The 23,477-nt window shown below is 31.4% G+C and overlaps 1 protein-coding gene across 1 annotated transcript in view; it reads left to right on the forward strand.

Moving 5' to 3' along the window:
* Positions 1 to 1,488: 1,488 nt before the first annotated feature.
* Positions 1,489 to 23,477, forward strand: part of LOC134711153 (uncharacterized) — a 53,357-nt gene continuing 31,368 nt past the window's right edge. The window contains exons 1-21 of the mRNA XM_063571599.1: positions 1,489 to 1,516; positions 1,710 to 1,763; positions 2,519 to 2,605; positions 3,086 to 3,106; positions 3,440 to 3,466; positions 3,883 to 3,929; positions 7,664 to 7,768; positions 8,144 to 8,199; positions 9,613 to 9,723; positions 10,394 to 10,466; positions 11,182 to 11,212; positions 12,368 to 12,472; positions 15,685 to 15,882; positions 16,423 to 16,524; positions 16,993 to 17,049; positions 17,424 to 17,518; positions 18,323 to 18,389; positions 19,102 to 19,254; positions 20,511 to 20,576; positions 21,761 to 21,865; positions 22,264 to 22,413. Of these exons, the coding sequence (XP_063427669.1) occupies positions 1,749 to 1,763; positions 2,519 to 2,605; positions 3,086 to 3,106; positions 3,440 to 3,466; positions 3,883 to 3,929; positions 7,664 to 7,768; positions 8,144 to 8,199; positions 9,613 to 9,723; positions 10,394 to 10,466; positions 11,182 to 11,212; positions 12,368 to 12,472; positions 15,685 to 15,882; positions 16,423 to 16,524; positions 16,993 to 17,049; positions 17,424 to 17,518; positions 18,323 to 18,389; positions 19,102 to 19,254; positions 20,511 to 20,576; positions 21,761 to 21,865; positions 22,264 to 22,413 (1,671 nt within the window). The 5' untranslated portion in view covers positions 1,489 to 1,516; positions 1,710 to 1,748. The remainder of the gene's footprint in view (positions 1,517 to 1,709; positions 1,764 to 2,518; positions 2,606 to 3,085; positions 3,107 to 3,439; positions 3,467 to 3,882; positions 3,930 to 7,663; positions 7,769 to 8,143; positions 8,200 to 9,612; positions 9,724 to 10,393; positions 10,467 to 11,181; positions 11,213 to 12,367; positions 12,473 to 15,684; positions 15,883 to 16,422; positions 16,525 to 16,992; positions 17,050 to 17,423; positions 17,519 to 18,322; positions 18,390 to 19,101; positions 19,255 to 20,510; positions 20,577 to 21,760; positions 21,866 to 22,263; positions 22,414 to 23,477) is intronic.

The raw sequence follows: 23,477 nt of genomic DNA on the forward strand, positions 1-23,477 counted from the left end.
CTTGAATGTTGTGTCCATACTTGCCCCAACCGTTCAGGGTTCAACCTCTGCGGTCGTATAAAGCTACGCCCTGCCGAGCATCTGGTTGGTCCTGTTTTCAAATTGGTCTACATTAAAGTCCAAAGGGTCCAAAATTAAACTAAGTTTGATTTTAACAAAAATTGAAATCTTGGGGTTCTTTGATATGCTGAATCCAAACATGTACTTAGATTTTTGATTATGGGCCCAGTTTTCAAGTTGGTCCAAATCAGGATCTAAAATTATTATATTAAGTATTGTGCAATAGCAAGTCTTTTCAATTGCACAGTATTGCGCAATGGCAAGAAATATCTAATTGCACAATATTGTGAAATAGCAAATTTTTTTTAAATTAGAGTTATCTTTCTTTGTCTAGAATAGTAAGCAAGAAATATCTAATTGCAAGAATTTTTTTTTATTTGGAGTTATCTTTCTTTGTCCAGAATCAACTTAAATCTTTGTTATATGCAATATACAATGTATATTCACTTTTTACTACCAACTGATAAATTAAAATAATCTTTACCATTCTGTGATATTAAACAAGCAGTTTTTTTACATCTTAATATTTTATGATGTATTTAAATGAGTAGTTATTTTTGCAAACTCCGTTAGAAATTTTAATTGAGATTAGTTTTAGAATATGGGAAAGGGGGATGTGATTAAAAAAAATTGGGTTCAATTTTCTCATTTGAAATTTCATAAATAAATAGAAAATGTCTTCAAACATTTTTTTGAGAGGATTAATATTCAACAGCATAGTGAATTGCTCTAAGAGAAAACAAAAAAATTTAAGTTCATTAGAACACATTCATTCTGTGTCAGAAACCTATGCTGTGTCAACTATTTAATCACAATCCAAATTTAGAGCTGAATCCAGCTTGAATGTTGTGTCCATAATTGCCCCAACCGTTCAGGGTTCAACCTCTGCGGTCGTATAAAGCTACGCCCTGCGGAGCATCTGGTTATGATTTATTGTCAGTAATGATTTGTTTACTTTTTATGATTTATGTTTTTATTGTAAATAATTCTATTGTTTACACTTCATGTTTTTTTCTTGCCAGAAATGCTATTGCTTACATTTTATGTTTTATTGTCAGTAATGCAATTGTTGACTTTTTGTGATATTATTTTTCATGTATTGTAGGGGATGATATTGTTTACATTTTATGTTTTATTGTCAGTAATGCTATTGTGTACCTAATATGTTTTATTGTCAGTTATGCTATTGCATGTTTTCCTTTTATGTTTATTGTCAGTAATGCTAATGTGTCCCTTTTATGTTTTCTTGTCAGTTATGCTATTGCATGTCTTCCTTTTATGTTTTATTGTCAGTAATGCAATTGTTAACATTTTATTATTTATTGTCAGTAAAGCTATTTATTTATTTTACAGACTCTGTTTGAGTATGATACTCTGAATGACTATGAAAGAGAAGTACAGAAAAGGGTAAGTGTCAAAGTAATAATACGACTATGAGAGAGAAGTACAGAAAAGGGTAAGTGTCAAAGTAATAATGTGACTATGAGATTTATAAGATTTTCATTTCTCATGGAATTCCCTTCTAAAAAAAATATACCAGCGGGTCATTATAAAAGAGTCATCTTCTTTATAAGGAGGGGGGGGGGGGTTATGCTGTATGAGATATTCCTAACTTAAAATTATTTCACTATCTGTAACTGTTCTTTCAGGATGGAGTTGTAAAAAATACAAGAAACAAGTTAAAGAACATGCAACAAGGTGAGGTATGTAATCAAACTCATATTTTGACAATTACATCTCTGTAGAAATGCAGATAAAAATACTGTAAAAAAAACCCATGTAAACCCATGAGACAACTATCCATTCAAGATCAAACGACAAAGATGTGAACAATTGACTTTTTTTTAAAACTTTGCTTGGACAGTTTTGGAGAAGAAAAAAAGCTTATTAAAATAAGGCAATTATTATGACTTGTTTTATGTCATATATTTGAAATAAACATGCTTGCCACTGAAGTTCCTTAAAAAATTGGCAGCTAAGTTAATTATGTTAAGTACATTGAGTACAAACATGTTTTGGTTATCTTATTTTTGGTTGACAGTTGGTGTCCATTCGTTTTTTGATGTGTTTTGTTATTTGTGATAAGGGACTTTTCAATTGAATTTTCCTCGGAGTTCAGTATTTTTGTGATTTTACTTTTTTCAGACCCATAACCCTTATAAATGAAGATTGCTTCATATACTTTTTCTTCAACACAACGGTTGTTGCCTTAATTTATTGAATCAAAGTAAGAAACAACATAAATGAAAGCCTCAGTAATCAGAATCTCACTGACAAATTTCTATTGGTGAACTCTCGGTTAATATCTGTTATTGTTTCAACAGAATTATTTTTATGCATGACAGTACTATCCCTGTCAGAAATAAGATTTTCTGTTGTTTCAGATGAAAGAAACAATAGAAGCATTGTTATGCATGGCTACTATCACTGTAGGATATAAGATATTTTGTTGTTTCAGATGAAGGATACAATAGAAGCATTGTTAGGCCAGTATGATCAGGAAGTAACAGAGAATACCATTGGTGCAATTAATGAGAGAGATGACGTAAGTACAGAAAGTGTAGAATGTGTCACAAATAATTTTATCATAAATTTAATGTTTTTAATTTGCATATTGTATAACTGGTTCTTGTATGATTAATTCTTGTATACTGCCAGAAAACAAAGAAAATAAAAAATATGAACATACTTTGATGGTTTGAGATATCACTTACATAAGTACTGCCAATAAAAGTGCATTATTCAATTAAAATGAGATTTTGTTAAGATTATTTTTCTTGCTGAAAAGGTGAATTTTCAATCCCTCGATCTTTTTCAAATTATTAAATTTAGTATTGATGATTCAGTTTGCTTATCATTATGATATTTTTCGTTGAAGAAAATATAACTTTTGATTTTATATTATAAGAATATGGGACCTGAATCTTTCAACAATTTAGCTACAAATTACCAAGAACAAAGAATGTGTTCCGGACTCTTGTTCTCTATTTATCAGTAAATAATCTGTTATTTTCTATCTTTTTAGCTTTTGTACCAATTAGCTGATGTAAGTAAATTCACCAGTATAATAACAGTGCTCATTGTGCAACCTGAGCTGATTACCATTTACCAATGCAAGTGCTCTCGTTACTCCCTATTTGGTCCCACTTCCTGTATTGTGATATTAATTTTTAGTTTCGAATGGAAATAAAAATGTGGCAATGAAATTGATAAATGAATACTCAGTTGTGCAAAGTAAAATAATAAATGACATGTTATGTTTATAAAATAAATGTTATATTTTTATTATGTTTATCAAATAAATGTTAAATTTTTATCATGTTTATGAAATAAATGTTATATTTATCATGTTTATTATTTAAATGATATTATTTTTCAGTGGTTTTCAGCAGATCATTCAGAGCTGGTACGTATATCTAAGTTAAAATCATGGAGTACAAATTTTATTGCAAATAATGTTATATAACTTCTATTCCTTTTTTTATTCTATCGATCTTTATTCATTTTCATGTCAAAAATACTTTATTCTGCAATTGTAATTAGAATTCATATCCATTTACCTTACACTGAAACCTTTAGGATCCCACGATGCAAAGGCTGACTAGTACATTTGAATAAAAGGAAATGTTGGAAATACCTCAATGAGACAGCAATCCTATTTACAATAAAAATAAGAAAACCTAGAGGTGAATTTTAGATATTTTATTTTATGTGACAGAAATGCAGCAACGCAAGAACACTTATCAAAGACAAAAAAAGCCATTTAAGATTCTGTACTTGTTTGCTTACAGAGAAATCAATGAATATGAATGTTTATTGTAGGAAGAACTTGATGTGTCCATGAATAAGGAGGAAGAAAATGAACTAGAGTAAGTAACAAAAGAGAAGGATATTCAATATTGTAGTCTAAGGGTAAAACTATTCAATTTGTATGTTTGAAATCGGTAGGGAAAAACAGAGTATTAAGTGTTACCTTTTTTTGTCCTGTCTATCCTTCTGTCCATCCTTCTTTTGTTTCCACACTCACACCTAGGTTTTCCTATTCCAAATTGAATGAAACTCATACACATTCATAAGAACTAAAACTTGAAGACAAAGTTCGAATTTGGACAGAAAGTCATGTAGTATATTATGTTTATTTGGTTTTGTGGTAATTGACCGTCTAGTGGCCGAAAACAAATTAGAAGCAGTATTTGTGTATATCGACAATATCACAATAGGCGGAATGGACCAAACCGAACATGACGAAAACTTACGTCGATTTCTTGATGTTGCCGACAAACATCAGCTAACATTTAATGAGGACAAATGTGTGTACTCTGTTGAGTCAGTTGATCTACTTGGATATACCATCAGTCAAGGTGTTTTACGACCGGACCCTGATCGAATGAAGCCGCTAAGGGAACTCCCTGTGCCCCACAGTCCTAAATCGGTGAAAAGAGCCATGGGAATGTTTTCGTATTATAGTCAATGGATACCAAGATTCTCAGACAAAATCAAACCGTTAGCTAACGCTACTTCTTTTCCGTTAGAATCTATTGCAGTGAAAGCATTCGATGATTTGAAATCCGACCTTGAAAACGCAAGCATAAGTGCAATTGATGAAGCTATTCCTTTTGTCGTAGAAACCGATGCCTCGGATTCTGCAGTAGCCGGAAGTCTCAATCAGGGTGGAAGGCCTGTTGCTTTCTTTTCGAGAACTTTAAATGCTCATGAATTAGGACACTCATCTGTAGAAAAGGAAGCATGTGCCATTATAGATGCGGTTCGCAAATGGAGACACTTACTAAGTGGGAAACATTTCACTCTTGTCACTGATCAGGAAGCAGTTTCTTATATGTTTGATTCAAAGAAGCACGGTAAAGTAAAAAATGACAAAATAATTCGATGGAGAACTGAATTGACCTGTTACAGCTATGACATAAAATATCGTCCTGGACAAGACAATGCATCAGCCGATTGCTTTTCTCGAGCGTACTGCGCATCCATCAGCTCCGATTCTCTTTCTGAACTACATAGTGCACTTTGCCATCCGGGCATCAATCGACTTCTTCACTTCGTCCGTTCAAAGAACTTACCTTTCTCAGTTGATGACGTCAAGAGAACAATCAAACAGTGTGAGATTTGTGCAAAAGTAAAACCTCAGTATGCTAAACCGATGCATCACCTCTTGTGAAAGCTACACAACCATTTGAACGCTTAAGCATTGATTTTAAAGGACCACTGCCGTCTGTTAGTACAAAGAAGTATATTCTTACCGTTGTTGACGAATACTCAAGATTCCCGTTTGCCTTTCCTTGTTCCGATATGACAAGCACAACAGTTATTCAGTGTTTACGACATTTATTTGCTCTTTTTGGTATGCCTGCTTATATTCACTCGGACCGTGGTCAATCTTTCATGAGTGCCGAACTCAAAACTTTTCTACAATCGCATGGAGTAGCTACTAGCAGGACAACGCCATACAGCCCACAGAGCAATGGGCAATGTGAACGCTATAACGGTATCATCTGGAAAGCCGTGACTCTAGCATTAGAATCTTTGGGACTTAAAGAGACGCAGTGGGAGAGTGTATTGCCAGATGCACTGCACTCTGTTCGAAGTTTGTTATGTACACCAATAAACTGTACTCCACATGAAAGGTTTTTCAATTTTACAAGAAGATCATCATCTGGTAGTGTTGTTCCGATGATCGGAATAAGTCGGAAATCAGTTGGTTGGGCCTTGCGATGTCGATAATCGATTGGGATTTTGTTCAATCGATTGTGGTTTTAAGTTTCCGGACCTTTAGCTTGTCAACTTCCGGTCTGTTTTACGGTTTGCATTTTATATGCACAGTCAAACAATATTAACCAGTCGATGACAGTAACAATGTCAAACATCCAATAATTAAAGAATAAACCAATTTCCTTCTTTATGAACGTGACAAAAGCATTTGCAGATTGATGGAAGGTTATTTAACATTAATATTTAATAACTTTGTATGAAATACTTTCTTTCATTACCGGTACTTGTTACTTGAGAGCGGTACAAATCATTCTGATTTTAGACAAAATAATTTCGTTGCTTCATTAGAACGTGTTGCAAATTGCCTTTTAGAAATGTTTATCCATGCGTTGCATCAAAAACGTCATATTCCTTTCCAAATTGTTTGCCAAACATCGTTTATTGTTGTAAATTTTCCGAAATTTGTCCGCCATTTATAAAATTATAAGAATCACGAATCGGATACGGTTCAACTATGTAATAATTCCGCATTCTTACAATTATAAGTTCAGACGTACGAATGACATAATTGACAGAAATTAATGATCACAAGAGTGAAAATAAGCGTTCTTCACGAATTAACAGACAATGGCTTAATACCCTTTGTATACTGTATATCTTATAATGCAAATGCATTATTTTTTTTTTTGTGTGTTAATTTTAAATTTCTAAAAATTAAAAACTTTATATATCTTTTCCTAATTAGAAGCATTCAAATGTTCATACAGCTATGTTATTGAAATTGTTTTGTGAGTTACACCATTGAAATTTAGAAATGTTAGTGTCACTGTTGGTAATAAATGTTGTAATTATGAGATAAAATATGTTCAATATGAATCTTGATTCTTATCAAGACAATTCATTGTTTTAACTGCTGAATAGATAATTATCAAAGGTACCAGGATTATAATTTAGTACACAAGAATATGAAAAGGAAACAAAAGATCAAATATGAATATATAAACTCTGCAACGATATTGAATGTACACATAAGACATGTACAATGAGACTAAATACATGATTTCCTTTTTAAAAAAAAGGGCAAGGTATTATGATCCGATTATAACCGATAGTCGGTTGGTTGCTGTCAACCGATTGTAATAGATAATCGGTTGGTAATTTCAACCGATTATCCAACACTATCATCTGGCCAATCTATTCCGTCGTGGTTAGCCAATCCTGGACCAGTTTTAATGAAAAAGCATGTGCGTGCGACTAAATATGATCCTCTCGTCGAGGAAGTAGATCTTTTGGAAGCTAATCCAATCTATGCTCATGTTAGATTGCCCGACGGACGCGAAACTACTGTATCAGTTCGACATCTAGCACCAAGAGGACAATCAATAAGCAATGACAATCTTGATCATTCCGTTTTGATCGATCATACAACTATGGACATTTCCGAAACCGATGTTGAAAATACAATACAGGAAGCAACCAACAACATGGACAACACTATGGAAACATCTCCCGTTATTAGACGTTCTACACGTGAAGTTAAGAAACCATCTAGATTTGGATTTGACGATTAACTGAAATTTTTAATTGAACTATTGTGTTGACTTTAAGAGGGGGTGAATGTAGTATATTATGTTTATTTGGTTTTGTGGTAGTTAGTCATTAGTAATAGACATTGTAATAGTTTCTTTCCCTTTTCTTTATAGACTCCTGTAATCATGAATGATGGTTTGGATTTAAGTTGATAAATAAATCATGTATCTACATGAGAACTCTTTTGAATGATTATTAACTACACTACAAGTCATTTATCTTTTAGAGTTATTCTCCTTTATAACTTGGAAATTTTAAAATGAATGTATATACATTGTATTTACAGTAAAAGTTTCAATGCCACCATCATTACTTTTGAGAAAATGAAACGTGTACAGAGACATCTCAAGATGGGTAACTTAGATCCTAAGAAACTCCTGGCTTTAGAGAAGTAAGTTTGTATTATGATTAGGAACCAAAATTATCATTTTAAATATTTTGGTTGATAGTGACATTAGTTCTTTCTTGTTTAAAATCAAGAAGAAAAATACTGAAGAAAATATTTTTGAAATTATGAAAACTGGAACCTCTAAATAATATACAAATATATAAATATAACATTATTTGAAGCAATTTATATCTTTATTTTCATTGATTGTATGAAAAGTGTGAAATTGAGATTACTGTGGGTATTTCTGTAACAGGTCAGATAACTCTGCTGATGGTGCTGTAATTAGATATTTTAGTAAGATTCATACTGCTCTTTTGAAATGTCATAAGAAAGATGGATTGTAAAGTGTAATTATAATGACTGTTTCTTTGACAGGGAGAAAAAGAAATTAGAAATGGACATGGTTAGCAATGTCAAGGTCATGCAACATGGTGAGTATAATATGTGAATTGACAAATTTCAAGTTCGAATTCATTTCTGTCAAAAACTTTGGTTTTAGTAAACATCATACGTGAGGGGCATCGTCACTTCCGTTCCCATGTTGAGTGAGTGGTTGGAAAACTATGATGCTATATTGCACGAATTATTTTGGCTAACTTATTTGTCATAATTGACAATCAGGCTTGCTATCATTAGGGAATTTTAATTAAGCACATAGGATCAAATGTTATTTGTAGTTAACATCTTGCACAATGCCAGGTAAACTAAATTTGTACCAGTAAAACCACCAATGGATGTCCACAAAGCTTCAAATACAATACTGTTATCTCTCAATTTGACATATATAACACATTGCATTGTTTTAGAGATGTGACCCTTTTTATTGGACTTGCTATTGTATTGGTTATTGTATTATTGTTCTTATTTATGTAAATCATTTCAAAAAAACTTTCATAATGGAGAAAGCATACAATGAAAACTTAAACTTTCCTCATGGTTTTTGTAGTAAATTAAAAGTGTTAATAAGTAAACTTGGTTTTCAACATGTCTGGGAAAATCAAAATACTATGTCAAAGAAAAAATTACTTTTTTCATTTCAAAAGAAATTAGAAGAGAAATTCATAAAATACTGGAAACAAGCTCTTTTTTGTGACTCAAATAATGGTAATAGTCATGGTAATAAACTAAGAACATATCGCAAAGTTAAAAATAATTTTGAATTAGAAAAATATCTTCTACTGGACCTTAACAAAAGTGTTATTTCTAAAATGGTAAAAATCAGAATTAGTAATAGTAAATTACTAATAGAAGTTGGTAGATATACTAGAACACCTTTAGAACAGAGAATTTGTCCAATTTGTAAGGATGGAATTGAAGATGAGTTCCATTTTCTCATTCAATGTAAAGCCCTAGAAATTAATAGAAATGTACTCTTTTGTAATTTAAGTGATATAGTTCCATCTTTTGCTAATATGTGTGAACAAGATAAGTTTAGTTTCATTTTGAAAAGTAATGATACAGACATTAGTACTGTAAGTGTAGCTGGAATAAGCGATATTTATGATTTGAACATTCATTTAAAGCAAACATAATGTTGTTAAGAACTTTTATAGTATTAAAGCTAATTGTTAATGGCTTGAATTAATAATTTTGTATGAATAAGCAATGTAAATATAGATATGTATCTCTTAGCATTGAGAAAATATGTTTGGTTTGTATTTTTGTTTGTTTGTTTGTTTATTTTTGTATTTGTATTTTGTAAATGTCGGCTGGTATCATTTCTGTATAGGAATTTACACCAATAAAATTATTTGATATTTGATTTGATTTGATTTGATTTGATTTGATTTAATGGAAGTTAAACCAGTTATAATGATGGAACCTTTAATTGCTTTAATTGACAGTTAGTGTCCAGGCTAGTCCTGGTGGAGGGGATACAGATCCAGTTCCATGGAAAAATGCTGCTGACCAAATTGTGTCCATGTTAAATCAAGTACGCTTGGAAGGAAATGAAGGTACAGTAATTTTATGAGTATGTTCCGTGATTATGTTCCGTGATTATGTTCCGCGATTATGTTCCATAATTATGTTCCATGAGTATGTTTCATGAGTATGTTACATGATTATGTTCCGTGATAAGGTGTTTTAGCTAGAATCACTTTGATTATAAAAGTCACTTTATGCATTCACCACATATATTTTTCACACAAAATGGAAAAGAAATGACTACACTGTATCAATATATGACATTAAAAGAGAGGGACATACCAGAGGGACAGTCAAACTCACAAATGGAAAACAAACTGACAACGCCATGGCTAAATATGAAAAGGACAATCAGAGAAACAATAGTACATATGACACAACATAGAAAACCAAAGAATAAACAACACGAACCCCACCAAAAACTAAGGGTGATCTCAGGTGCTCTGGAAGGGTAAGCAGATTCTGCTCCTCATGTGACACCCATCAAGCGATCTCGAGTAAAAGAAATGACTACACTGTATCAATTTATGACATTAAACTTCATAGACAAATGTCTTAAGTAACTGCATCAAGCAGGGTGGATTTTTATATAACACTGATTTTATGTTTTTTTGTGGACAATACACTTTTTCTATTATGGCATTCTATACCTGACTCACACTTAAACTATTGCATGTAATCCTGATTATTTATTTTTAGAGTTGATGCATCTTGGAGGACATCTGAAAGAACTGATGAAAAATTTAGAAAAGCAGCAAAAGCAGGTTAAAAGGTAAGTAAAGGAAATGTATTAGATTGAAAATGAATTAGAAAAAAAACCCAAGAGAATTATGAAAAGAAACAAAAAATTGTGTTTAAAGTAGTCACAGTTATTTGTAGAGATGTCAGCTTTAAAAGAGAGACAAAAAGGTTTTCCATGACAGTCAATAATTTCCAAAAACATGCATTAAAACAGGCTATTTAAAAAAAAGATAACGCTGGAAATATACATTTGTAGCTTTTTCATGCTAGTCAATAATTCACCAAGTTATGTAAAATAAGTAGAAATAAGTGGCCTTCAATAAAGATCAAACATTTCCCAAAGTATGCATAAAAACAGTATTTAAAATAAGTTATGTACTTTGAAACTTGCTGAATATTGTATAAATAATATGTATGATACTGTGTTAGTTACACAAGTTTCTTGGAATATCTGGAGACCAAATGTATGAAATGCCAATACTAGAAGAAAAAAAATAGGAGCATGAAAACAAAAGCAGCCTAAAAAGTGCAGTGAACTAAATTAGCTTTGACAAAGGGAATGGCAACCATAGTTGTAATACATATGTAAGTTATGAATGGGAAATTTGCAGACAGAAGTGCTAATAAATATGAAATTAGACTTATCATGAAGTTGAACTTTATATATTGGAAAAATTTGAATAAATGTGTATGATACCTGAAGCCTGTTTAACTATTTTAAAACCATTAACTTTTTACCATTTTAGTCTGCAAGCAGATATAAAAAGAGATAAAAAGGTAAGTACATGTGCAAATACTGATACAACAAAAACTGGGCCAATATAAATAAATGGACATGATGTTTTAACTTATAATCCATACACACGTAACAAAAAAGAAAAATGAATATACAGCACAATTGCCACCCAACATAGGTCTTCAATGCAGTGAGAAATTCATGTACCCAGAGGCATGCTTCAGCTGGCCTGAAACAAAAATGTATACTAGTTCAGTGAAATGGGCGTCATACTAAACTCTGAAATATATATAAGAAACTAAAATTAACAAAGCCCACATGAATATTTTACTTCAACTATTATACTATATGAAAATAGGATCTGTGGGAAATCCACAAAACTGTTTTACTTGATAACATGATTTAAAAAATTCTTCAACAGTTGGTTGTAGGGTCATGACATTACATGCTACATGTATAAACAATGGGCGTTAGACTTATTGTCAAAAGATCTATTCTACTAATATGATGGCTATCACAACAAAATGATGAAATGTCAATATATTTTATAACAACTAAAACATACAGCATTTTATTCATACGTCAGCCATCAGGAAACAAATGAAACATTTAAAAGCTAGATCAAAAAGTAGTTGGGGGAAACATATTGGTCTTGAGTAACTTATTTTGAGTTGTATATTATGTATTGATGTTAACTGCCTTTTGTTATAAGAATTTTGTAGAATGATCAACAGGACTATTGTTGTGGTAATGTATAAACTATTTTGTCTTTGCTTGTTAAACCAGTGTTCTGTGGTAAATCAGAAAAAGCTCCCCAAAACACTGAGTATGGCTTGATTTGTCTATTAATACTCATGGAAGAGTTTTATTTCAAGGCAATTTCCTAAAAAATGTGTGTTTGAGATTCAGTCTACTCAGAATATTTTATTGCAATATAATAGAATTTTGTTAACATTTGTTTTTTTATACTGTAGAAATCTGTTATCATTTTATTTCAAGTAAATGTTAAGTTAGATAAAGCTTAGGAGTTTATAAATGATGTTTTTCAAAGAAATTGAAAGCTAATTTTGATCCACGGCTAACAATATTTTACAGAGAAATAATATTATTTTAAAAATGTCCAGTAGAATTATACTTTTAGTTATCATATTATTATTGTACCGTCTTTCTGTTTTGTTTTTTGTGATTATTTTTAGGTTACAGCTCAGTTATCAGATGAAAATACAGAACTAAACATGAATTTACGAGAACTTCAAGAAAAAGTTGTTCGATTAAAAAGTGACCTTGATAAAGCTAATAAGGTATGAAAAATACTGTTAACCTGTTCAGTACTTACAATAAAAGGTAATCACATATGTAGTCAAACAATAACTTAAAAATACTGTTAACCTGTTCAGTACTTACAATAAAAGGTAATCACGTATGTAGTCAAACAATAACTTAAAAATACTGTTAACCTGTTCAGTACTTACAATAAAAGGTAATCACGTATGTAGTCAAACAATAACTTAAAAATACTGTTAACCTGTTCAGTACTTACAATAAAAGGTAATCACATATGTAGTCAAACAATAACTTAAAAATACTGTTAACCTGTTCAGTACTTACAATAAAAGGTAATCACATATGTAGTCAAACAATAACTTAAAAATACTGTTAACCTGTTCAGTACTTACAATAAAATGTAATCACATATGTAGTCAAACAATAACTTAAAAATACTGTTAACCTGTTCAGTACTTACAATAAAAGGTAATCACATATGTAGTCAAACAATAACTTAAAAATACTGTTAACCTGTTCAGTACTTACAATAAAAGGTAATCACGTATGTAGTCAAACAATAACTTAAAAATACTGTTAACCTGTTCAGTACTTACAATAAAAGGTAATCACATATGTAGTCAAACAATAACTTAAAAATACTGTTAACCTGTTCAGTACTTACAATAAAATGTAATCAGGTATGTAGTCAAACAATAACTTAAAAATAATACTGTTAACCTGTTCAGTACTTACAATAAAAGGTAATCACATATGTAGTCAAACAATAACTTAAAAATACTGTTAACCTGTTCAGTACTTACAATAAAAGGTAATCACGTATGTAGTCAAACAATAACTTAAAAATACTGTTAACCTGTTCAGTACTTACAATAAAAGGTAATCACGTATGTAGTCAAACAATAACTTAAAAATACTGTTAACCTGTTCAGTACTTACAATAAAAGGTAATCACATATGTAGTCAAACAATAACTTAAAAATACTGTTAACCTGTTCAGTACTTACAATAAAAGGTAATCACATATGTAGTCAAACAATAACTTAAAAATACTGTTAACCTGTTCAGTACTTACAATAAAATGTAATCACATATGTAGTCAAACAATAACTTAAAAATACTGTTAACCTGTTCAGTACTTACAATAAAAGGTAATCACATATGTAGTCAAACAATAACTTAAAAATACTGTTAACCTGTTCAGTACTTACAATAAAAGGTAATCACGTATGTAGTCAAACAATAACTTAAAAATACTGTTAACCTGTTCAGTACTTACAATAAAAGGTAATCACATATGTAGTCAAACAATAACTTAAAAATACTGTTAACCTGTTCAGTACTTACAATAAAAGGTAATCACGTATGTAGTCAAACAATAACTTAAAAATACTGTTAACCTGTTCAGTACTTACAATAAAATGTAATCAAGTATGTAGTCAAATTTAACTTTAATGCCACGTTCACACGGACATTTAATTCCAATTGAATTCAAATCGAATGGGAATGGACTTCACTTATTGCGTTCAGCATTGATTCAAAATTAACTAATTTGAATTAGTCAATTTTCATTAGAAATACCTTTTTGCTAATACGAATTAAAAGCTAACGTCGTTTGGACAGTTAAGCAAATTTTACCTGCATTGCAATTCAAATTAGAATTGATGTTAGGATGTAAAACGTTTCAAATGCGAATTAAACTAATTCTAATTAGTTAATGTGAATCCAATTCGAATTACATGTGAACTCAGCATAAAATACTGTTAACCTGTTTGGTACTAACAATAAAACGTAATGAAGTATGCAGTAAAACAATAACTTAGAAATACTTTTATAAAAATTTTGGTGAATTATTTTTATATGTTGATGTAAGCTAGCTTTCCATTCCCATACCAGGTAGACAATACATGTTCTTTGGAGCCTCCAGTTTCTTCTTGTCTCACAAAAGATTACCTGTGCAGTTTCTGGCAACTTCAACAATATGTCAAACTTGTGAATAGGTCAGTTTAAGGGATGTTTCTCATGTAGCTGGGTTGCTTCCCCTTAGTACAGGTAGAACATATAAAGCCAGTCTTAATCAACTGAGCAAGGGAATCGATTCTTTGGCTCAGTGGGTTAACACACTGACTGTCACGCAGACGACCGTGGTTTGAATCCCGGTGGTGAGGATATGAATTTGCAGAGTAAATACGTGCTCTCCGGTTACTATAGGATTAAACACATTTTTTCTAGAGGTTATTGATGTGTAAACCTGGGCGGTTAACTCACAAACTGAATAAAAGTCCGAAGGACTTTTATGTCAAGTTTGTGAGTTAGAGACCAGGTTTACACATCAATAACCTCTAGAAAAAATGTGTTTAATCCATATAATTCTTCAGCCAAACATACGCGATTATTAATTTACATTATTACTATGATGACTACTATATGTACCATCAGAAGCACAATGACATGTCGTAACTCAGGAGTACGCCGCCATCTTGACTTTCTAAAAAACTTAAATGTTCGATAAATGTAACAGAATCTAAAATGAACTAGCACCTACCTCAAAAACTTCATTTTAATTAGATATTTTCCGAATTTGAAGCGTACAAGTAACGAAATAATCTCCCGTCTGAAAGTTTTCAATCTTATGACGTCGTGTTTTGCCATGACGTAAATTCGCCAAATCATTCGTGAAATTTCCCGGAATTTCATTTAAATTTTATTTTTTTACATTTTCGAAGCTTTAGTGCATTTATTTTATTTCATTTTTTTTTTGGTTATGTATGCGTTAGAACAGAAAAAACTGTTATTCAATTGTTTTATAATCTCAACTTGCTGAAAATCCGAGTATCCCTGCAATAATGTGTATCGCGCATGAATAGATTACAAAAGTAGTTTCGGAAACATGGTTTATCGAAGTGTAAACCAAGAGAAAAATTCTACTTGACCAATCCAATTCAAGTATTTATAGATATGCAAATGATATAAGAATTATACTTATATAAAGTCATTGATATTTGTATGAAATTATATAAGCATTGCCACATATCATTTCCATGAGATTATTTGGATATGCTCCTTAGTTAGAACTATTGAAACTGAAATGATTTACATGTTATTGTTTGTGATAAGGTTAGTTAATAATGCATACCCTCTGATGGTAAAACAATATGGGGAAGACATATCTCTCTGTCAAATATTCAAATAAAAAGAAATAACATGTGATCTTTCTTAATTAAATTAGGCATTAAAGAAGCAGTCAACTGTAGAAAAAAGTAAGCCTGCTGCAGTGCTTGCCCCACCTACATTAATGGTCAAGAAATCAGCAGTGATGGTCCAAGGAATAAAGGATGTTGTCAAACCAGCTACTAAAGCAGACAAATCTGATTCAACTGATAAAGGGAGAAAACTCAAGCTGACTTTATCAGGTGTCATAGCAGAGGTAAGTCAGCATTTAGTGATACAAAGATTGAGTGACATGGGCCCAGGCATTTAAATGAAGATAACATGCTTATTCAGAATTTAGAATATGACTAAACTAATCAGGGCTCTCAGCAAAAAAAGCATGCCTGCAACATGAAATCCAGCATTTTGATTGGTTGATTTTGGAGTTAGTACAAAAAACATATTTGAATGTTTTATGACTTCAAGGCCTGGTCCCATTTAAAGAGAGAAATAAATCATATTGATTTGTCAAATCATCCTGTTTAAATGGTTCAAGAATGATAACATGAATTTGAACTAAACTTTGGTATATAGTTACATGGAGGATAGATCACTATTGATTACCTGGTCAGCAGTTTTAATATTATGGTCACAGATGTCAAATAGAGACTGAAATTATTGTGAAATAAATTTAGAGAAAGGTATTTCTTAAAGGAGTGTAGATGGAGTATATATGAGGTTTTTTTTAACCAAGGTTCTCTGACTGAAAATGGGTATTAAAATATTTGCGGTAACATGATGTTCTTATTTGTTTCAGTTCCTTGATGGAGATGTACCTGTGCATGAAACGAGCAGTGATGCGACCTTGTTAAGGTCATGTATCAGGGATCAAAGAGAGGCTCTTAAGATTCTGGCACAGGTTTGTAATCACTTATTGGAAAACAGTCTAGCTAATTAGTGAACAAAATCACATTGTTAATGCCCCACCTACGATAGAAGAGGGGCATTAGGTTTTCTGGTCTGTGGGTCTGTTCGTCCGTTCGTTCCTCCATGCATTCGTCCCGCTTCAGGTTAAAGTTTTTGGTCAAGGTAGTTTTTGATTAAGTTGGAGTCCAACCAACTTGAAACTTAGTACACATGTTCCTTATGATATGATCCTTCTAATTTTAATGCCAAATTAAAGATTTTATCCCATTTTCATGATCCACTGAACATAGAAAATGATAGTGTGGATGGGGCATCCATGTATTGGGGACACATTCTTGTTTAAAGGGTCATTTGAGATGGTTCCATCTAAAAGTACTATATTAACTGATATCTTTCTTGAAATGAAATTATATTTGATTTAGAAACATTAGTCTCTACTGGTAGTTTTTATAAATTGTAGGAAGTGAAAAGGCTGCAAAATCAAGAGATAAACTCAGAAGATTCCCTGAAAGAACAGGTAATTATTAGACAGACAATTTATAGATATGCTGGAAGTTTATTCACATTACAAATGGTTTTCACTCTCTGTTCCAGTCATAAATTTTGAAATAACATGTAATTTCATAACAGTTTTAGTGTGTTTATATTAGGTTTAAGGGAATATTTTGGAACAAGAAAACTCTGCAAATGTGGATTACCTACCTATAAAGGAATTAGATGGCTTAGCAGTAATATAAAATTTTAAAAACAAAAGCTGTTAATTGCCAATATATTTTGTTTTATTAATTTTCATAACTACCGGTAGTCATTTATTTTCAACAAAAACTTTTTAACATTTGACTTATAGGCAAGTAGGTTTGGTAACTTTGTATCTGTTATTATTTTGTTCAGACCAGCCAGGTTGTAACACTCAAAGATGAAAATGATGTTTTGACAGACAAGATTGCTGATATTGAGTTAGAACTGGAGAAATATGCTTGTAGAAGGTTTGTGTAATAATATTAACACATATATAATTGTGTAATAATATTAACACATATATAATTGGTTAACAAAGAGAATCTGGACAGTAACTAATTATAAAACCTTCACACTTTGTATGAAGTAAAAGCAATTCTGTAATAATTGATCTAAAGTTGGTACATATTTATGCTATTGATTGTTCCACATTTCTCACAAATAGCTAGAAAATTTCAACCAAAAAATGATCAATTTTCTATGCCTTCATCCCAGAAAAACTTCTGAATATTTTTTGCAACAAAGCTTTCAGTAAGCGAAAATCTTTTCATATGAATATTTTCGGTAAATTGATTTATTTTGTTTGTGGTCATACTATTGACATGTTTAAAGTGACTTATGGAGGCAAAGGGTTGGGTTTTCTGATTATTGCTTATTGTATCATTTTGATCATTGAGAGGCTTAATATTTTCTTAACAATACAAAGTGATTAAATGCTTTCCTGATTTTACAGAGTTATCTCCCTGTAGTGTAAGGTACCACCTAAACATGAAATTGAACCATCTGATTTTAATTAAAAAGCAATCATGTGCCTGTAACAATATATAGGTAGAATTAAGAGCCAATTATCACACTACAGGGAGATAACTCTGTAAAATCAGGAAAGCATTTTAGCATTGGAGTAACTCAAACATGCTTAAATTGAGTTGACGATTAAGTTAGGCTTCTTCTTGAAGAAGATCAATTTATCTTTGTTAAAAAGTCATAAAATTCATGAAAGTTATTGCGTACAGAACAAAACATTAACTTTTGAATGTATTGTTTGTTTTCAGTTTAGAACCTATTCAGGTGAAATGTCCAAGATGTAAACAATCAGAAAATAGCCCTGTGACACCTGTAGTAAGTATGTAATCAGTTTATAAAACTGATGAGTGATTTAGAAAGAGTTGCAAAAGTAAGGAATTTGTTCAAACCTGCATCTCCCTGAAAAGATTTTTTGACCAAACTTATTTTTGTCCATCAAACATTAGGCCACATCGAGGTATGGTTACGGTCCATATTGGTCCATCTGTCTGCCCCAAATACCTTTTTTTTGTTTTTTGGTCTGATTATTTGTGGTTAATATTCACTCAACCATGTAATCAGGTCAGTTTGATTTAACAATTTTCATTGGAGTTATAGGACTTTGATAATCTTTTGTGTATTATCCTTAATATGAATATAATACTAAGATATGACTTATAATTAGCAACTGAGTTATAGGTTATAAAGATATATAAAATGAAATGTAATTAAGGGATGACTTTAATATTTTTTCTGTCTATGAAGAAATAACATAAAATTTTGATGCACACTGAATAACGCGCATAGCGGGTTATTTAACAGTGTGCACCACATTTTTCATGTTATTTCCAATAGACAGAAAAAATATTAAAGTCATTTCTTATAATTTAATTCTAATTTCCATTTTAAACTGTAGAAAACCATGAAAAAACGATGACGACGTCATGGTCACGACCAAATTATATCTATGGGCGGATAACAAAATAATATCAGCCAATCAAAAGATGTGTTACATCCAAAATTAAATTTTGGATCTATATTTTTTCAGGTGTCTGTTGACAGCAATAAAGAGGAAGAAATAAATAGGTTAAAAAGCAGGTTGACCTACTTCCAGAAAAGTCTAGCTGATACAGAACTTAAGCTCAGTGAGGCGTATAAAGAGATCTCCGAGTTAAGGTTACAGCTGGCATATGAACCACAGGTATGTCACAGAACTTAAGCTCAGTGAGGCTTATAAAGAGATCTCTGAGTTAAGATTACAGCTGGCATATGAACCACAGGTATGTAACAGAACTTAAGCTCAGTGAGGCTTATAAAGAAATCTCTGAGTTAAGATTACAGCTGGCGTATGAACCACAGGTATTTCACAGAACTTAAGCTCAGTGAGGCTTATAAAGAGATCTCAGAGTTAAGATTACAGCTGGCATATGAACCACAGGTATGTCACAGAACTTAAGCTCAGTGAGGCTTATAAAGAGATCTCAGAGTTAAGATTACAGCTGGCATATGAACCACAGGTATGTCACATAACTTAAGCTTAGTGAGGCTTATAAAGAGATCTCAGAGTTAAGATTACAGCTGGCATATGAACCACAGGTATGTCACAGCAGAGACATATATTATTGATAATAATCCTTACTCTTTGTGACAGCTAACATGTATAGTAGGTTCTTGAGTATCCTATTAATAAGAATGATTTTTTTTTAATAGAATCAGTCAACGAAATGGTTAACATTTTTTGACTCCATGTTGACATTCTTTTCCTTTTCATGGCTGAACATGATTATATATATGCGACTAATCTCTAGCTAATGGGTTGAATTAAAAATCACATGAATACAGATTAAATGAGGTTGAGTTTTTCACTTGCAAGTGAATAATTTAATGCAATGTTTCTTTACTTATTTTGAACAAAATTGGCTGCTTAATGTAAATTAGATTTGTATTTTCTCTTACATGAAACTTGTACACACTAATATTATTGCAAAAATAAATCATTTAGAAATCAGTTAAATAGGGTTATGTGCAAAAAAGGTAGTTTTTGATGAAAAAACAGTTTACAGGAGGCAAAATAATTTCATAATTTTGGAAAAAAATGGGGGATTTTTTTTTACATTATTTAAAATATTTAACTAAGCTATGTTATATCAACCTCAATACATTTGTTGGCTCAATTCAATTTTATAATATATCAGATAACTTGATATAAATGTGCAATATTGTATTAACAAATGACATGGAAAGATTGCAATTTATATAAATGTATAAAAGTGTATAAAATATAACATGGAAAGATTCCAATTTATATAAATGTATAAAAGTGTATAATATATAACATGGAAAGATTCCAATTTATATAAATGTATAAAAGTGTATAATATATAACGTGGAAAGATTGCAATTTATATAAATGTATAAAAGTGTATAATATATAACATGGAAAGATTGTAATTTTAGAAGAAGCCATCCGTTCCCCCTCCAACACCCACTGATAAAGTAAAGGAAGAGGAAGAGAAGGCAGAGGTAATGTATTGGGGAAAATCATTTATTGCACCATCACAATTTTAAAAGCAGGAGGTTGATTTATTACTGTAAATTCAGAAATTATTAGAATTTTTTTATATGCCCATCAAAATTTTTACAGGATGTATTATGGTATACAAATGTCCAGTGTCCGTCTGTCTGTTTATCAGTCTGTTCGTCTGTCTGTCCTGTGTAAACATGTCGCGACCAAAACGCCTTATCCAAATTTCATGAAACTTAATTTAGTTGTTTCTTATGATGGTCAAATGATCTGTATACTTTTTGGTGAAAATAAGATTTAAACCTTTTGAATTACGGCACTTTTACTGCGTATCATGCACTCATGGAGCAGTTATTGATTATTGCGAAAAAAGTGACAGGGTTATAATCACTATAATTAAAACTTGCATTTTGAAATTTTTATATGAATCAAACATTATTTCTCTGAATATCACAAAATTAAAATCACATTTTAGTCTAAAATGACAAAATCGCAATAATAAATGCACACAGTAATATCTAAATTTACAGTGTAGAAGCTGTAACTTAAATATTTTGATTGAAAATGCATTGACAACATTATATACAAATTGTCAGCATTGCAGAAATTGTCAGTTGACTCCTTAGAGGACTGTTTCCCTTAAAATACAATTTTTGTCTCGCTTGACGAAATAAAAAAGCCAGACATAGGTATTCTGTTTCTGGCGTTGGCAATGGCGGTGCAGCAATGTATTAGTTTGTGATAAGGTCTAGTTTATGGTGAACCACTAGTGGTAAGTCAAAGATATTTGGTATGCAGTTGTATTGATATTGGCACATCACATCAGGGCCTTTTATAGCTGACTATGCAGTATGGGCTTTGCTCATTGTTGAAGGCCGTACAGTGACCTATAGTTTTTTGGTCTTTTGTGGATAGTTGTCTCATTGGCAATCATACCAAATCTTAATTTTTATATATTGACTGGTTATTTTGAGTTTTTGAATGTATAATTTTATCACTTCTGAGATCAGATCAAGTAAATGAAAAAATGTAAATATAATTATATATATATATAGAATAAACAATAAAGCAATTATTCACCCCAAAATCACTTTATTTTATACCAGGTTAACTAGCTGGTCTAAAATGGACCGTCATGCAATAAAGCACAGTGATAAATGATATATCTGATTTCTTTCCGCAGGAAGAGTCTGAGCCAGAGGAAGAAGTTCAAGAAGTAGTTGAGGTTGAGAGTGTAAAACACAGAGGCTTCAAACAAAGAAAACCTATAAAAATACCTCCTCATAAGGTAGGCCAATTTAAAGGGAAATAAGTTTGAGAGTGTAAAACACAGAGTTATGCCCCTTTATTACTGGAACAAAAAGGAAATGCAGTTTTTTCAATTTCTGTCCTTAAGCTTAAGTGAAGTGAGTCATTTACTGTTTTATAGTTTGTCCCATTTTAACTTGATCAAATGCAAAGCTTGAGTGGGCCATTTGTGTCCTTAATCACATTCTTCTTTCATTTATAAATACAATGTGTGGTGAAAAATAGTAGATTGATTCTCAAAATGGTTTAAGTTTGAAATGATGAACATTTTTTGTTGTGTCCTTGGTATTTTAAAGTCAGAAGTATGACCACAGGTAAAACATTCTACTTTACAAAATATAGTAAATGTATGGAACAATGTACTTTGATTAATTTCAGAAAAAAGTATTTAAACTGCCACCATTACCCAATGGAAATATTATCACTACATTGCAAATGGAGGAAGATTTACCCTATGAATTAGATATGCCTGAGGCAACCTCTGTGAGGGAAGAGAAATTATGGAAACTTGGGGATCTACAGGGGCGTGTAAGTTACAACTTTATTATCTTACATTTTATTGAGAGTTATCTTTGTAAAACAAGTAAATTATTAAGTCTGATATTTTTATGCCCCTGCTGTAGCAGAGTTATGCCCCTCACAAATGAAAAAAATGCTTAATTTTAGTTTGCCTCATCTACCACAAAACACACATCCAGACATGTGACAGAGTTGTCAAGCCACAACTGGAGATTTGTAAATTTTCAGCTGGAGTTTGGGTCTCATAACTGGAGATTTATTATCGACGTACTCAATGTTTTTTTTTGTGTGTTTAAACTGCATATCTTCCTTTTTTTGTGTTAAAGGAACAATAATTCCATACTTTTCAACACCTGCATATCCATTTTTACTTGATAAAAATAGAAGATAAGGGGTTTCAAATATTTATTCCTTATGTATAATTCAAGATAAAGTGATCAGCCATCATACATAGTTGGCAAAAAGTATCTCTGATAAAGCTAAATTGTCATCTTTGGTACCACTACTGAACATGCTTGTAACAGAAGGTGTTAAATTGATAGATATGTAGGCTTGCTGGTTGGTAGCTGTCTCCATAAGTTTGGTGAAGTCATTATAGGGCCGTCATAGTCAGCTTTGCATGAAATGTAGTAAGCATGGTCTTGACCCTTGGTACTGGATCTGCACCATTTGAAATCAAATCTCAGGACAGAGTTGAATTGGGCTAGATACTTGGTCTTCTTTTATTTGATGCTGGGATTTGGTGACAAAAAACAGTTGGCATTTTGTCAAATTCTAAAATTTAAGAATAGTCCAAGACAACTATACTTATAAAGGTATTCAATTGGCTTGGATAGAAAACTAGCCATAACTATCATATTTAAGTTGATTTCATTTGTCTTTGAGGTTTAGTAAATGTTCCATGTTTTCAACAGTATCACATAGGGAGTTACATCATTGTTTATTTAATTTTACAATTAAGTCAATTTAATCCTTTGTCAATATTTCACTTTTAATCAACCAGGCTTGTGTCTTAAACTAGCTAGTTGTCACCAGGTAATTGCCTATTATCTTTAATTTTTTGCTGTATAAAC

Source organism: Mytilus trossulus, chromosome 3 (assembly GCF_036588685.1).
Source record: "Mytilus trossulus isolate FHL-02 chromosome 3, PNRI_Mtr1.1.1.hap1, whole genome shotgun sequence".
In the NCBI taxonomy this organism is placed as follows: Eukaryota; Metazoa; Mollusca; class Bivalvia; order Mytilida; family Mytilidae; genus Mytilus; species Mytilus trossulus.